Source organism: Lonchura striata, chromosome 4 (assembly GCF_050655825.1).
Source record: "Lonchura striata isolate lonStrDom1 chromosome 4, ASM5065582v1, whole genome shotgun sequence".
In the NCBI taxonomy this organism is placed as follows: domain Eukaryota; kingdom Metazoa; phylum Chordata; class Aves; order Passeriformes; family Estrildidae; genus Lonchura; species Lonchura striata.
In genome coordinates, this window is record NC_140706.1 from 3033471 (window position 1) to 3048270 (window position 14800).

Here is a 14800-nt window from a genome sequence, read left to right on the forward strand (position 1 = left end):
TGCTCCATGTGTTTTTAACTTGGAGCAGCTGCTCCATGTGCTCCCTTTGCCTGAAATTTGGGAGTTTTGCTGAATCACTGGGCAGAGAACACAAACCCTTTCTTTCAGGGCTGGAAGCCAGGTGGGAAGGACTCAAAACTCTGCTGCTGCTGCTGAACTCCTGAGGCAAAACTCTCCTCAGGTTCACTGCTGTGAGGGCAGGCCTGGAGCCAGGAGACAGAGGGAAGTTTTCCACTGCTAAGGAAATTGTTTTTTCTTTTTGTTTTTTCTTTTTTTTTAAGACTTACTTAATCACCAAACTGGTGAGCAAATTGAAGTGTTTACTGCAGGTGAATAAAGACATTCTTAGTTATGCTTTCAGGAGCTGGGAATGCTTCATTTTAAGCAGGGCAGATGCTTGGATTCTAAAAAATGGCCCTAAGAAGGCTTTATTGTGTGGCAGCACATTTTTACAACATTATTGTGCTGTAATTTCAAGCACAGCATCACCTAAAGCTCCTCACAAGCTCCTGCCATTCACAGTGAAAGGTGCTCAGGGACCAAACAGAGTTTGGATGTTGGATCCAGCTTGCTATCGAGATGGGCATCAAGGAATAACACACTGAAAGCATTTTGTGTTCAGCCTCCCTGGATTACTCAGTCCATCATCTGCAGCCTCACAAGGAAACCTCACCTGCTTTTCCCCACACTGAAAAGGCTTCAATTCAACCTACCCTGCTAAATGTGACATTTTGAAAGGCAGGACAGGAATTCCCCACACGAGGAGCAGCTTTGCAGAGAAAGGAATGAGCATCATTCACCAGATAACCCCAAACATCATTTTCATTCATTGTCCTTACAGGTTTCTTTTCAAATCACCAGCTGTGTCAGCCTTTAGCTTGGGAAGACAGCACAAAAGGCTCATTCCTGCTCATTCAGGAATTGTTTCTGTCAAACAAGGGAATCCAGCATTAAAGCAGCTCTTACCTCAACATGTACAGAACAATAATAATAAATACTATGACTAGGAGGGAGGACAGGGCCACCATCACAGCTATAATGGGAGTCTCATCTGCAAGAGGAAGAGAAAGGTGTGGTTATGGACATTGGAAAACATCCCGAGCCATCATTTAACAGGGCAGAGTTCTACAATTTCTGCTTGAAAAACAATTCTGATGATGATATTAGTAATAAAAACATAATAAATAATAAATAGTATTAAGTGATGTTGCAATTTTCCAGACTGAGAGTGAAGCAGAAAAGGATGAGTGAGCACCACGTGCCTCAGACACTCCCAGGTCAGATTAAAACCTGAAACCACCACTCAGAGCACCTCAATCTTCTCCAAGAGTTGATCACTGTGAAATTGTGACCTTGGAGATGAAAACAGTGATGGGGAAAGTTTGGACTGGGCTATTTCGGGGTTCCTTCTGCACACCTGAATGTGCACGTGGTGGCCCAGCAGCCACCAGGAGAATTTTCCTCTGTCAGCTGGTGATCTACAAAACTTTCTGCTTGAGATTTAAGGGTCCAGAGAGAGGTTCCTAATAAGCCCATGAGTTTGGTGTAAAGAATGTTTGGTACATGATAAGGAACTTCATATTAAAATGGGTGAAACCTCTGCAATCTCTAAGATCCCAGATATACATTTTTAACCACCATTGATTTTGCTTCTAGATCTTTGTCAAACAGGACGAGAGAGCAAAGCTTCCTGCTGCACCTGGGATCTGAACACCTCCAAGGGGGAGATTTGGTGTGGACCAGGCTGCCAGAGAAGCTGTGGCTGCCCCTGGATCCCTGGAAGTGTCCAAGGCCAGGCTGGACAGGGCTTGGAGCAACCTGGGATAGTGGAAGTTCTCCAGGGTGGAAGTGGTTGAGTTTTAAGATCCTTTCCAACTCAACCATTCCATGATTCTGTAATTATAGAATAATTTGGGTTGGAAGTGACCTCCAAAGACCGTTGAGTCCAACCTCCTACTCTTTCCTCCCTGGGAAATACAGAATTTAGAGAGCAGGAGAGGTCAGACACCACCTGGCCACCAATTTGTGACCCAATTTGGCTCCTTTGCAGAAGCTCCTCAAGGGCAGGTACCTCACAATTCCCTTGTAAAAACACTTGAATTAGTCTGAAACACCCCCATCCCTCCATGACCCACAGCAGATTTTACTTTTCCTTTAAATAAACCATTTCTGTCTCCTGCTGGAGGTCAGTGGTTGGTGCTGGCAAATCACCCAGCTGGGTTGGAAGCCAAGCAGCTCCAACCAGGGAGGAGAAGAAAAATGCCCTGAAGGGCATTTTTCAGATAAATGTGGATGCCAGCCATGCCAGATGGGGATATTTCCATTTTCCATCAGCTCCCTCCATCTGATGGGGCCACCACACTGTGTCTACACAGCCCCAAGGGGCTGCAGGGCACGACCCCTCTTCCCAAATTCTGTGCATCCATTTCCCTGCAGATCCCTGCTCCACGTGTCTCAGCAATTTCAGCCAGCAGATTTCCTTAGCTGGGGTTTATTTTGTCCATCTCTGAGCTACCTAAGGGCACTCTTGATTGTATTTCTGTGTTTGTCCCTCTGTGTTGTGAGGTCTGGGAATGTTATTTCTATTAAAACATGATTTTTCTGTCATGATTTCAAGGCAATGGCCCTGTGTGGCAAAGAAAAAAATTGAATTATCCTGATTTTGCTTGTTTTTATCCTCATCTATTGCTCTAATGTGACAGCACCTCTCAAAAGGAAATTTTTGGGAATTTTGCCTCAATCTGTCTCCTGCAGAAAGGTGCAAAGATCATAGAATTACAGAATTGTTTGGGTTGGAAGGGACCTTAGAGATCATCCCATTCCACTGCCTGCCACAGGCAGGGACACCTTCCACCATCCCAGGCTGCTCCAAGCCTCATCCAAGCTGGCTTTGGACACTTCCAGGGATGGGGCTGCCACAAATCTCTGGACATCTTGTGGCAGGGCCTCACCACCCTCACAGCCAAGATTTTATTCTCATTATCTAATCTAAACCTACTCCCAGTTTGAAGCCGTATCCCCTTGCCCTATCTATGCTGTTAAAAATGCCTTATTTAATCTGATTTCCTAACTATATTTATAATAGTATTAGCAATATTCATATAAATCTTGTTGGGAAGTCAGATGTATTGCTATTTTTAAAAAAATTTGCTCTCATTGCACAATGGCAGAGAGAGCACAAAATCAGGCCTAAGCCAGGCCAGATCTGAGGGAATTATTGAGCATTTCTGCAGAGGCTTAGCCACAATTTCAAACGAGTTCCCTCAGACCTGCATCCCTTTTATTCCCTCTGCTAAATGTGTGCTGGCAGTCAGTGCTCAGAGCATCTTCTGTTCCCTGGACCATCAGTGGGCTGGGTGAGCCAGGCACAGAGAGCAGCACCAGGCAGAGTTTGCAAAGCTGCACCACCCATCAGAGCCAGGATGAAAACACACAGAGGCAGCTGACTGCTCCTGGAGTGCTAAAGCCATCAGTAATTGCAAATATTCTGCTAGAGATGCCAGTTCTCAGAGCTGAGAGATGGGGAAATGTCCCTAAAGTGCTGTTCTCTTACAAGAAATGGATTTGTGTTACTGCTTGCCAACAGAATGAAGGAGAACAATAATTATTCCCATCATCTGCAGGATGGGTTTGGATCAAATCATGTAAGTCACAGTCAATAAAGGCAATTCAGCAGCAGAAAAAAAAAAAATAAAAACCCAAAAGGAAATTTCCTGAATGGCTTCTTAGACTTTGGTCATCCAGCTCTAGGGACGTGCTGACATTCTCAGAGCAGGAACAATTCATACCTAACAGGACATGTACAAATTGGAATGGGATTATTTAATTCTAAAAATAAAATCCCAACAGAAATAAAGATATCAGTGTGTCACCAGCTCTTTTAAACAGCTTGGGAAGCTTCATAAAAACACATTTGGAAGTCCTAAGGAGAGTTCTCTAATAGCAGAATGCTTCTGGAATTGTTTTTACTGAGTAAAGAGCAATGAAATGTAACATTCTTACCTCTTCTGTCAGAGTTACCTGCAGAAAAAGAAAACAAAAGTGTCTTAGCAACAAAGGAACAAGACATTTTAGTAAGTCAGGAAGGATCAAAGACCAAGACAGGAACAAATTTAGTAACTCTCATCATCTGCCTGTAAAGCTTTCCTTTAAAACACTAGCTATAAAACCAGGATGTTAAAATGAATTCCTGAGTAAGGAAAAAGGAACAAATCCTGAGTTTTTCTCAGCAGAACAAGGAGCTGAAGCCAAGTTTAACATCAATAAACACAACTTACTGTTTAAACCATAAGTAGCAAGTCACTGGTGTAATTCATTAGCACTTAAATATCAAGAGATAACACTGGTGCATAATTTTAAGAGTGTGGCTGAGCCAAGAGTTCAATTAAGAGCAGCTGGGCTCAGGGATGGGGACGAGGATCATCCAAGGAAAGTCTCCACCTGCTGGGTTGGATGTCTCATCCAGAGGGCACCGGAACAAACCTGTGCCAGGAGAGCAGAGCCTGGCTCTGGCAGTGCTGCTGGCACAGGGCTGAGGACAATCCTGGTGGGTTTGCACAAGGAGGAACTGCCCCTACAACGTGTGCCCTTCTGCCCCAGTCCCCTTCTCCAGCACCACTTAATTCTTCCATGATAGCACCAACATTTCCTATTAAATCTAATGCCAAGGGCAGCCCTAAAACTGATTTTGTTCCTTGGCTGTGGGAATCCAGAGCTCCCCCCTGGCTGCCCTGGGACCCTGGCAGGGGTCAGGAACCCCCCTGGACAGAGCCCCCAGAGACACTGGCTGTGATCTCTGTTCATGGAAAAGAGTTTGCAATCTTACAGGATCAATTACCAGCTCTGAGTGTTTGATATCAGTAATAATTAAGTGTGGCACAGGTGCAAAAGTAAAATTTTAGGATTCTAGATAAGGGGTCCAAAGGGGACAAGATAGAGGAAATTGGGTGTGCCTTGTCCTTTTTCTCCTCCTTCATGCCCTCCATGTTTCACTGTGGTGGCATTTTTCTGTTGGTTCAGGCTGGGGACGCACTGTCCAACGTAGGTGACAGATATTGGCACGTTATTGTAAATCCAGCCCAGGGAGTTTCTGGTATTTAATGTTTGTCACATCCCACTGAGGGCAGAGCCCCACACGCTGCCCTGCAGGACAGAGCTGGGCAGGGCAGCAGAACATGTGAGAGATCAACAGAATAAACAACCTGGAAACCAGCACAGACCAATTATGGCTTCTGCTTTGGCAATGGGGCAGGAAGACAGAGACTTTCTACAATCTGGGAATCATCAATACCACCGATTCCAACACTGGCACATTATTTGAGATAAAGAAATAATTAGGTTTGATCATTTGTTCATCAAGTGAGAAGCCACTTCTGGCCCTGATGGTGCAATGGCCAATGTGTCATGGCATACAGCACGGGAGTTCACCCAAACTGGCAACCCAAATCACAAAAAGGCAGTGGAGACACAAAAATGAATAAATTCAGCCCCCCATGAGCAGACATCATCTTACAAAATCCAGATATTAGCAGCACTGAAGGCTTTTGCCTCCATCTCTCCTATGTGCAGGCTACATTTATACCACACTTGTCCCTGTGTGTGAGGCTATGTCCGACTCCTTCACTCTGCAAAAAAGGATTTGGGTTGGGAAGGAAGCTGGATGAGCTCAGGGGTGGCAGAATAAAAGCTGGGTTGTGAACTTCCTTCAACCACATCCCTTCCTATGCTGGTGTCAAAGACAGCTTCACTGCAGCTTCCCAGGCTGTGGTTTCCAAAGATTCCCAGAGGAAGAGGACACACACATCTCACTGAGGTGCACACACACCCAACAGCCAACATCCCTTGGGAAATTGGCTCTTGAGGAATATACACTCGACACCTCCCTGCATTAACTCCACCATCAACTTGTTTCAGGGTTTTCTAATCCACAACCAAGTTACCAATCCTGTTTTTTCACTAAATCCCAAGCTCTAGCAGCACTGCCATCTTCATTTTGCAAGCTGGAGACATGCAGTACCCAAACTGGGTCTCAAACAATACAAGAAGCCAACCATGGGTGAAGAGCCACAGCTCAGCAAAGATTTCTGGTCACCTCAGCCTCTTTTTACCTGATTTTTCCCTCTTAACCTGGACTCAGCAGCCAAAAAAATGCTTTAATGGGGTCACTTTCCTGATGTGCTAAGAGGGGAATGAGATCAGGATGTGTCGTAGTTTGACACAAAAAAAAAAAATTCTCAAAAAAAAAAAAAGTCAATCCAGTCAAAAGTCAAAATTAAATATTAACACTTAAAATAACCAATTAAAAATAAACACGCCTCTGAGAACACAGAAAAATTAAAAGCAAAATTCCCAAAAAAACTCCCCCTCTTTAATTCCAATCAGAATACAGTACAAAACTCTCCCCTGCCCAGCCCATAGCTAAATAAGAGAGGAGAGCCATACAGCCCAGCTTAAAATAAGCCAAAAAAGAAAAAAAACTAAAAGCAAGCTAACCCCCTACTAATAAAAAAAGTAAAAAAATCGAAAATATCTACATTCCTCCCCAAAATCTCTCTCAAAAAAAACCAAACAAACAATTTATCAACAATACACCACAAAAAAAACTCACCAAAAAACCAACCAACCAACAACAACAACAAAACACAAAAAACCCAAACAAACAAACAAACAAAAACAAAAAAAAACCAAAAAAAACCCCAAAACCCAAAAACCAGCCAATCAAAAAAGCTACAAAATACCCAGCCATAAAAACAAAAAATCCAAACAAAAAAACCATCCAGGAAGTCGGGACTTTTAACTTTTAATAAAAAACTTTTAATAAAGTTTTTTCCCCCTTATTATTAAACATAGGCCTACTTTACTCTATCCCCAATCACATTTCACAACATTCAATTAAAAAATTACGTTTCCATAAAAACACTAACATTATACCAATATCAAAACATAACAGGATGGCAACAGAGACAACTCATCTGGACCTTTCAAAGACTGAAGTTGCCCAAGTAATGGGGAAAATCACAAAATAGTTTGAGTTGGAAGCAAAGATCATCTAGTGCACATGTGGATATCTTTCACTAGAGATGATCTTGGCCCAAACCTTTGGTCAGACAAACCTCTTCTGACCTGGGCCATCCTGGGAGTCCTCTTGTTTTACATCACCACGGAATTGCCCCCAAAGTGGTTTTTTTTTTTTTTTACTCCATATGGCTCAGCCAGACAAAAGAAAAGCAAAGAAACAAAACCCAGAGGCAGGGTGGCCTGGAGAAGAAGAAGTGGAGGAGGTGCCTACCATTGTGGGAAGCAGAAGAGGTCTCCTGTGTTGTCACCACCATGCTGAAATTCCTCTCGGTCGTCTCTGCCTCCGTGCTGGGGACGGTGGCGTGTGGGGCCGAGGGCGTCGCGCTGGGGAGCAGGGATGGGGCTGGAGGCACAGGCACAGTTGTCCCCAGGGTGGAGGAGATGTTGAGGCTGCCAGTGGTGGCGTTGGGGGAGATCCTTGGGGATGTGGTTGGAAGAGGTTTTGGCGCTGTGGTAGGAACAGTCCCCGGAGTGCTCATGTTGAGTCTGTTTGTGTCGGGCGTGGTCCCATCCTCAGGACCTGCTGTAGGAGCTTTGGTGGGGCTCCTGGGGGAGGTGGACACTGTTGTGGGTGGCTCTGAGAAGGGAAAAGCACAGGGAGACCTCTGTGAGATTCTTTTCTGTGACACTGAGAGGTTTAGATGCTGAAGATTCATGTGATTGTAACAATAGGGATAAAACACCCAACAAATCCTGAGTGCAGGACAGGAAATGCTCTGCACAGAAGATACAAGTGTCCAAAAAATATAACCTGGGCAGGTGCTATTTATGGGGATGTACAAACATTAGAGACCCTGGAGGTGGGATCAATATCTGTCAGAGCTAAATCTATGAGCACCTGAAGCTCATTGCCCTCTCTCCAACATTTTATGTTACAACTATGTGGCAGGCAGAAGGAATGAGACACTGAGCACATTCAGTCTTTTGATCCTAAAGATGGGATAAAATAGAGATGAGGAGCACAATTTACCTGTTGTAATGTTGTTAGCACCTACACTTATCAGGCCACTTCCGAGCAAAAGGAGAAAGAACCACAAATCCATGTTGACCTGGGGAGGAAAGCACAGAACACTTATTTAAACCCTCGTGCAATATCATCCCAAAATATTCCAAAGTGGGGACGTTGCTGTGCATCTCGTAATGCTCAGAGGGAGGAGTGGAAGTGTGGCTGGAGTCCCTGCAGGCATCTGGATGGGAAGGATTTATGGGTGAGTTCATACAACCCCAAGGGGAAAGAACATGGAGAGATCCCACTCTGGTGGAGCAGCAAAAGTGTCCATGGATGAAGCAGAGAATGGATGAACTGTGGGAGAACATGAGAAGAACAAGCTAAGCACTAAAACCAAGTATCTGGTCTTAAAGGAGATTAATAAATAGTTCATACAGTGGTCTGCAAATGACTGTACTCTGAGCAAACCCAAAGGCAATTTTGCTGAAGACCATGGCAAAGAGCCTTGATCCCAAATGCCCCAGAAGTGGAGGCAGGAATGAAGGTGAGGTTAGCTCCCCCTGGCTCACTGACACCTGAAATGAACATTCAGCTCCATTCAAACCCTGTTGGACTCCCTGTGTATGTGGTCAGAACAAACACTCACAAATAATCCAAGAAGATCAGCAAGTTCAGGCTGCACGCCCATACTGTACGTGCTTCCCAGGAAACGTCCAGCAAAATTACAGGACGATGACATCAGTAAAATCATTTCCCCCAGCCCTTTCTAATACAAGATTTTGATGGTCATTTCTTTCCTCTGGAGACCTCAGAAAGCTCCTGAGAAATGGGTATCATTATCTCCTCCCAAACACCTATGGACCCAGAGGCTCAGAGATGTGAGACGTCATCGTGCTGGCCAGGACAGAGCCCAGAGCTGCCAAGTCCAGACCTGCACGTGGCCACGGGGCCTTCCAAGGATGGTCCAACACCTCTCCTCTGCTCTGAGCCCAGAGAGGGCTGGGACACAGCTCTGCTCCGTGCCATGGGCCAGCAGCTGCTGCACGACTCCCGTCCTTCAGGCTTTTGTCCTGTGTCCAGTTACGTCTCCAGGATCTCCCAGGAGAGAGCTGTGAGATCTCCCTGCCAAGTCAACCTGAAGCGCTGCCAAGAACGGGTTTTATTCCCTCCCCCTCTAATAGATCTTGTGTTGTTTGTGCTTCTTCTATTTATTTAAATCTGCTTCATCTAGACCCATCCCAAACTCCGGGCAGAAGGACAACGCTGAAGTCATCCACGCGCTGGAAATGGTATCAGCAGTACAAGATCCTCCCACCAGCACCACCTACTTACATGTTTTTCCTCCTCCTCCAAAAGAAAACCTGGCAAAAATCGACCTTACTCAGTGACCAAAAGGTCAGACAAACCCTGAACCAGAAGGAAACCAAGCTCTGGAGATAAGAGCTTTCCACAGGCTCCGTCCACGACCAGCCCTGCTGCTTTCTCCAAGGGTCCCACTGGTGTGAGCAGTCAGCATTCCAGAGGGTTTCATCGCCAGTTAAAATATCTGTCTGTATGAATTTGAACTGATTCAGTCCTCCTGTCACTGGTGAGAGCAGCACTGGTCCTGCAATGCCTCTCCCAGGCTGTGCTCCAGGGTGGGATGTCAGGAAAAACCCACAACCAGCAGTTTGATGGTTTGATGACATATTCCACTCATGGTGATTAATACGCCCCACTCAGCTTGGTCAGACACTTGCCAGAGTCTAAGACGAGCCTGGTCTACACAGGTTTGGCTTTGGGGAGAAAATTTATTATTTATAAGGAATAAATTCTTCCCTGTGAGGGTGGGCAGGCACAGGGTGCCAGAGAAGCTGTGGCTGCCCCTGGATCCCTGGCAGTGTCCCAAGGCCAGGTTGGACAGGGCTTGGAGCAACCTGGGATAGTGGAGGGTGTCTCTGTCCAGAGCAGTGGGGTGGAACTGAATGATCTTTAAGGTCCCTTCTCAACCCAAACAATTCCATAATTCTATGATCTTTGCACCTTTCTGCAGGAGAGGCATTGTCCAAGCATCCCACTGTGGAATCCCACAGAAATGAGGTGCTCATCCTGACAGGATCCACGTGCAAAAGTAGGAGGAAGTTAAACACACTCTGAAACTCCAGAGAATGGAAATGATGGCAGAGAGATGCTATGAAAACCTCACAAAGGCTGATGAAAGCACCAAGATCTCATCATCACAACCACTTCCCTCACTGGGAACCCATCCCTGCCACAGCATGGACACCATGGCAAGGGAAAAGGGAAGACTCGGCTCCTCTGTAAGAACTGCTAGGAAAAGTGACCACCTGCTGTGTTTTGATGAATATTTGCAGAGAAACACCATTCACTGAGGTGGATATGGCTCCTTTCTCTTCCCCCAACTTGCTTCTCAAAACAAGAGGTCCCCTTCATTTGGGATCCTGATCATTTGGAATCCCCATTCATTTTGAATTCTGTTTATTTGGGATCCCGTTCACTTGGGATCTGCAATCATTTGGAATTCCCATTCATTTGTGGTTCTGTTAATTCATGATCCCACTCATTTGGAATCCCATTCGTTTGGCATTCCCATTGATTCAGTATCCCATTAATTTAGGATCCCTATTCACACTGGGTCTTTGTTCATTTGGGATCCCACTCATTTAGGATCCCTGTTCATCTGGGATCCCACTCATCCCATTCCTGCTCCTGTTCTGGGCAAGCTGTGCCAGAGTCTCCCCACGTCCTCACCACACTTTCCCTTGGTATTAAAGCAGGACATGGAGGGTGGGAGCAAAGAAGGAAAAGCCACGAATTCCCTCTCTGCTCTCCATTATCGGGAGATAACCCACAGAGGACAAAAGAGTTTGGGCTTATTTCCATGAATCATGATTGCTACACGGATGAGAGCTACAGGAGATTCCTGGACTGGCTGCAAAGCCCCTTTGGGATGCTCTGATGATCACAGAATGGTTTAGGTTGGAAAAGACCCTTAAGCTCATCAAGTCCAGCCATCGATGAGGGTCCCTCCTTCGCGGAGCCGGCAGCACAGCGCTGGGATTACATCAGTGGGCAGGGAGCTCTAAACCCCCCTTGATTCTACATTTAATCAGTTCATTGATCCACGAGTGGATTGCAGGAGGAGGAAGGGCTTGGCAAGGGGAGATAATGCTGGATTTCCCCAAGCCTTGCCCTGCTTTCGTGAAGAAAGCTGGATGCGGGTGACCCGTGCAGAACCTGAGTTTTTATGGCTTTATCACTGTGACTGTCAGAAGGAACGGGATGCTGGGAGCATCCCAGCTTGCCGTGCACATCATCACCCAAAAATCCAAATCCCTGGAGCTGCTCTTGTGACCGGCAGTCAGCTGCTAGAGCTGCTTTATCACCTTAAAACCAGACCTGGAGCAGGGAGCAGGCAAAGAGCCCTGTGCCAGCCCAGCTCCCAGTTCCCTGCTCTAAAACACTCCTTATTCCCAAAAGCAGCATAAATAAACGCCAGCAGTTCATCGCTCCCCGCTCTTTAACATAAAAGGCCTCGAGAGTCCTACCCCAAAGCTGGAGAAACCCGAGTCTCCCTTCCCCCTCGGCTCCCCCTCCCTCCCTGCTGGTTTCGGAAACGGAGAGGAAATACTTGTAATGTTATCAACATAAACACAGCTCTTGGCCGGCTGCAACATCCTGCGAGCTCTGCAGAAAAACACCCTGACGTCAGGGCGCCGGCTCTGCCCGGGAGAAGGGAGCTGGAGCCTCTGGCACCGCTGCTCCGGAGGCTCGGGATGCTCGGCATCGTGGCTCCTTCCCTTCTCAAAGATCAGGCTTGGAAAACTTGATAATTGCCACTGGTGTGCCCATAGATATTGTATATGTATGTATTATTTTTGTGTGTATAGATATAGGTATTGATATCAATATAGATATATATATATAGATATAGATATATATAGATATATAGATATATATAGATATACATAGATATACTATATATAGATAGATATAGATATATAGATATAGATATAGATAGATATACATAGACATAGATGTAGATATAGATATAGATAGATATAGATATAGATAGATATAGATATAGATATAGATATAGATATAGATAGATATAGATATGGATATAGATATAGATATAGATATAAATATAAATATAGATATAGATATATAGATATAGATAGATATAGACAGTGTATGTACACTGCATTCTTCCATAAACTGCTTGGGATCTTCCTTATAGGAAAGGCTGGATTTTAAGCTGCAGGATGTATGTTTTAAAAGAAGCAGATCTTGTCGAAATGATTGATGCCAGAGGAGGGAGAGAGAAAAAAAAAATAAAGGAAATAATCTCTTTATAAAGTAATAAGTGGATTCAAAATGCCTGTGCTGGTGCTACAGGGGGAGGTCAGGCTGCAGGATCACCCCAGCATGCTTCCAGAATGCAAAGAATTAGAGTTTATTGCTGCAGAAACTGCCCAGATCCAACCCGGATACAGCCGTCCACAATCAAAGGCAGGATTTACCCCCACCTCTGACATATTCCTAATTCCTGGAAAATGAGGCAATCTTTTTCTGTGTGCACCGAGGAGACACAACCTGAATTCTAACCAGCTTTCCCTGGACCCCAGAAATCCCTGCTGTCATCAGGAGGATGCTGAAAGGCAGTGGCTCAACTGAGACTGCTTCGTGCTGGCTCCAACTGCAGTGAAAAATAAAAATAATTTTCATTTTTCCTTTTTATTTGTTGGCAGGGAGAGAGGGTGCAGAACTGGGAGCAAGGTTGGCTCTTTGAAGCAGCTCATAGTAGGGCGAGAACAAGCACGAGCATAAAGAAAGGGGAAAAAGGTCATTTTTTTTATTCTTTTTGGTGGCAGCAAGCCATCAGCACGGCTCAGCCACCCTGGAAAACAAACCTGCCATTCCCTCTCCTCCTCCCTGTTCCTTTTAAATCCTGTTTGTGGATTTCCAGCCTCCCACTGGAGCTGCCATCCACGGCAGAGGAGTTTGTCTGATAGCAGGGCAACTTCATCATAACACAAACCTCTCAATGAGATGCAGAGGATGCAAAAACACACATGGAATAGCTGAGGGCTGTGGCGAGTTGGCCATCGCAGGCAGAGAAGAATTGAATTTAGGGAGGAAAAAGGGTTTTGTTGCACTAAAACGCAGTGACTAATTCCTTGCATGTGTCTCCGAAGCCTAAGCGAGGCCTTTGATGTGTCACTGAACATTATCCCCCACCCTCTGCTGTTCCACTCTTCACCAGAAAAGATGAATCACAGCAGCCATTCACCCTTTCTGAAAATCCATTTAGTTTTCTTTCTCTCTTTTTTTTTTCTTCTTTTAAATAAACAGGCAGCTTCCACATGAGTGACAGAGTGGGGCAGGAGGAGGAGGAGGATGAGCAGGGGCAGGGCCTGGGCTTTCTCCACCTGCTCAACCTTCCACAAATCACTGCTTTCCTGCACATCAGGATTTGCTCGTGGATAGTTTGGAAGGCACCTTAAAAACCATCCAGTTCCAACCTCCTGCTGTGACAACTTCTACTCAGCCCAGGTTGTTTTGAGCCCGGTCCAACCTGACCTTGGACACTTCCAGGGATCCAGGGACAGCCACAGCTTCTCTGGGCAACCTATATGAAGGCTTTAACAACCCCATATTAATGAACTTCTCCACCTAATTCTGCTTTCTGGTAGTGTGAAGCCATTTCACACTGTCCCACCACTCCAGGCCCTTTTTCAAAATCCCTTGCCAGCTCTCCTGGAGCCCCTTCAGTTTTGAAGGTCTCTCTGAATTCTTCTCTTCTCCAGGTGAACACCCCCAGCTCTCCCATTTATCTCCAAAGCAGAGGGGCTCCAGTTCTTGGAGCATTTTCATGTCTTTCAGTTCAACAGGTGAACACACACTCACCTTTCAAAGAGAAACATCGTGACATGTGCAAGGAGGGAACCCAACCCTATTCCCACATGGATTTCTGGGCACCTGGAAATATCTGTCACTGTTAGGATAAAGTTAAAATCTGCTGGTCTGAAGCAGGATCAGTCTTTCCTGTGGATATGAAACTGAGTGAGAGTTAATCCATCCTATGGTGATCCTCTCCCAAAGCCCACCCAGCACCTCCTTAGAGATCCACCTCCAGAAGATCTACAACAAAGTGCCAGGGACCAGCAGCAACGGGCTGGAAGAGGAGTTCAAGGTGAGCAGCGTGGCTGCTGTCCTGGAGGAGCTGCTGGGAGGGTGCAGGGATCACCTGGCACTGGGTGGCTCTGAAACTCCCCTCTGCTTTGCTCCTTGCCCTGCAGAAGCTCACTTCAATCAAAATCCAGAATGACAAGATGAGAACGGGCAATTTGCCAGCCAACATGAAGAAGAACAGGGTGCTTCAGATAATTCCATGTAAGGCTCCTTTGGCTGAGTGTCTGGTGGGTGTGGGGACAGGAATTGGGCTGGAGAGATGGGACAAAAAGGGACCTTGTGGTGTTCAAGGAAAAGGGCAAAGTTCTGCCCCTGGGGAGGGACAAGCCCAGGCACCAGGCTGGAGTGGGGTCACCCAGCTGGGTGGAAAAGCAGCTTTCAGGAAAGGACCTGGGGGTCCTGACAGACTGCAGCCTGAGCCTGAGGCAGCCAAGTGCCCTTGTGACAAAAGGGACAGTGGTGGCCTGGGCTGTGTGAGACAGAACACTTCCAGCAGGTCCAGGGAGGGGATCCTGCCCCTCTGCTCAGCACTGCTGAGGCCACACCTGCAGCACTGGGTCCAGCTCTGCCTCCCCAGCA

General features: G+C 46.0%; 1 protein-coding gene across 6 annotated transcripts in view; it reads right to left on the minus strand.

Moving 5' to 3' along the window:
- PTPRA (protein tyrosine phosphatase receptor type A) overlaps positions 1 to 14800 on the minus strand; it is a 119739-nt gene that overhangs the window by 15982 nt on the left and 88957 nt on the right. For all 6 annotated transcript variants that reach the window (XM_085577464.1, XM_077782690.2, XM_077782689.2 and 3 more), the window contains 4 exons: positions 8048 to 8126; positions 7289 to 7654; positions 4003 to 4020; positions 967 to 1051 (listed from right to left, as the gene is read on the minus strand). In XM_085577464.1, coding sequence (XP_085433590.1) covers positions 967 to 1051; positions 4003 to 4020; positions 7289 to 7654; positions 8048 to 8120 — 542 coding nt within the window. In that variant the 5' untranslated portion in view covers positions 8121 to 8126. The remainder of the gene's footprint in view (positions 1 to 966; positions 1052 to 4002; positions 4021 to 7288; positions 7655 to 8047; positions 8127 to 14800) is intronic.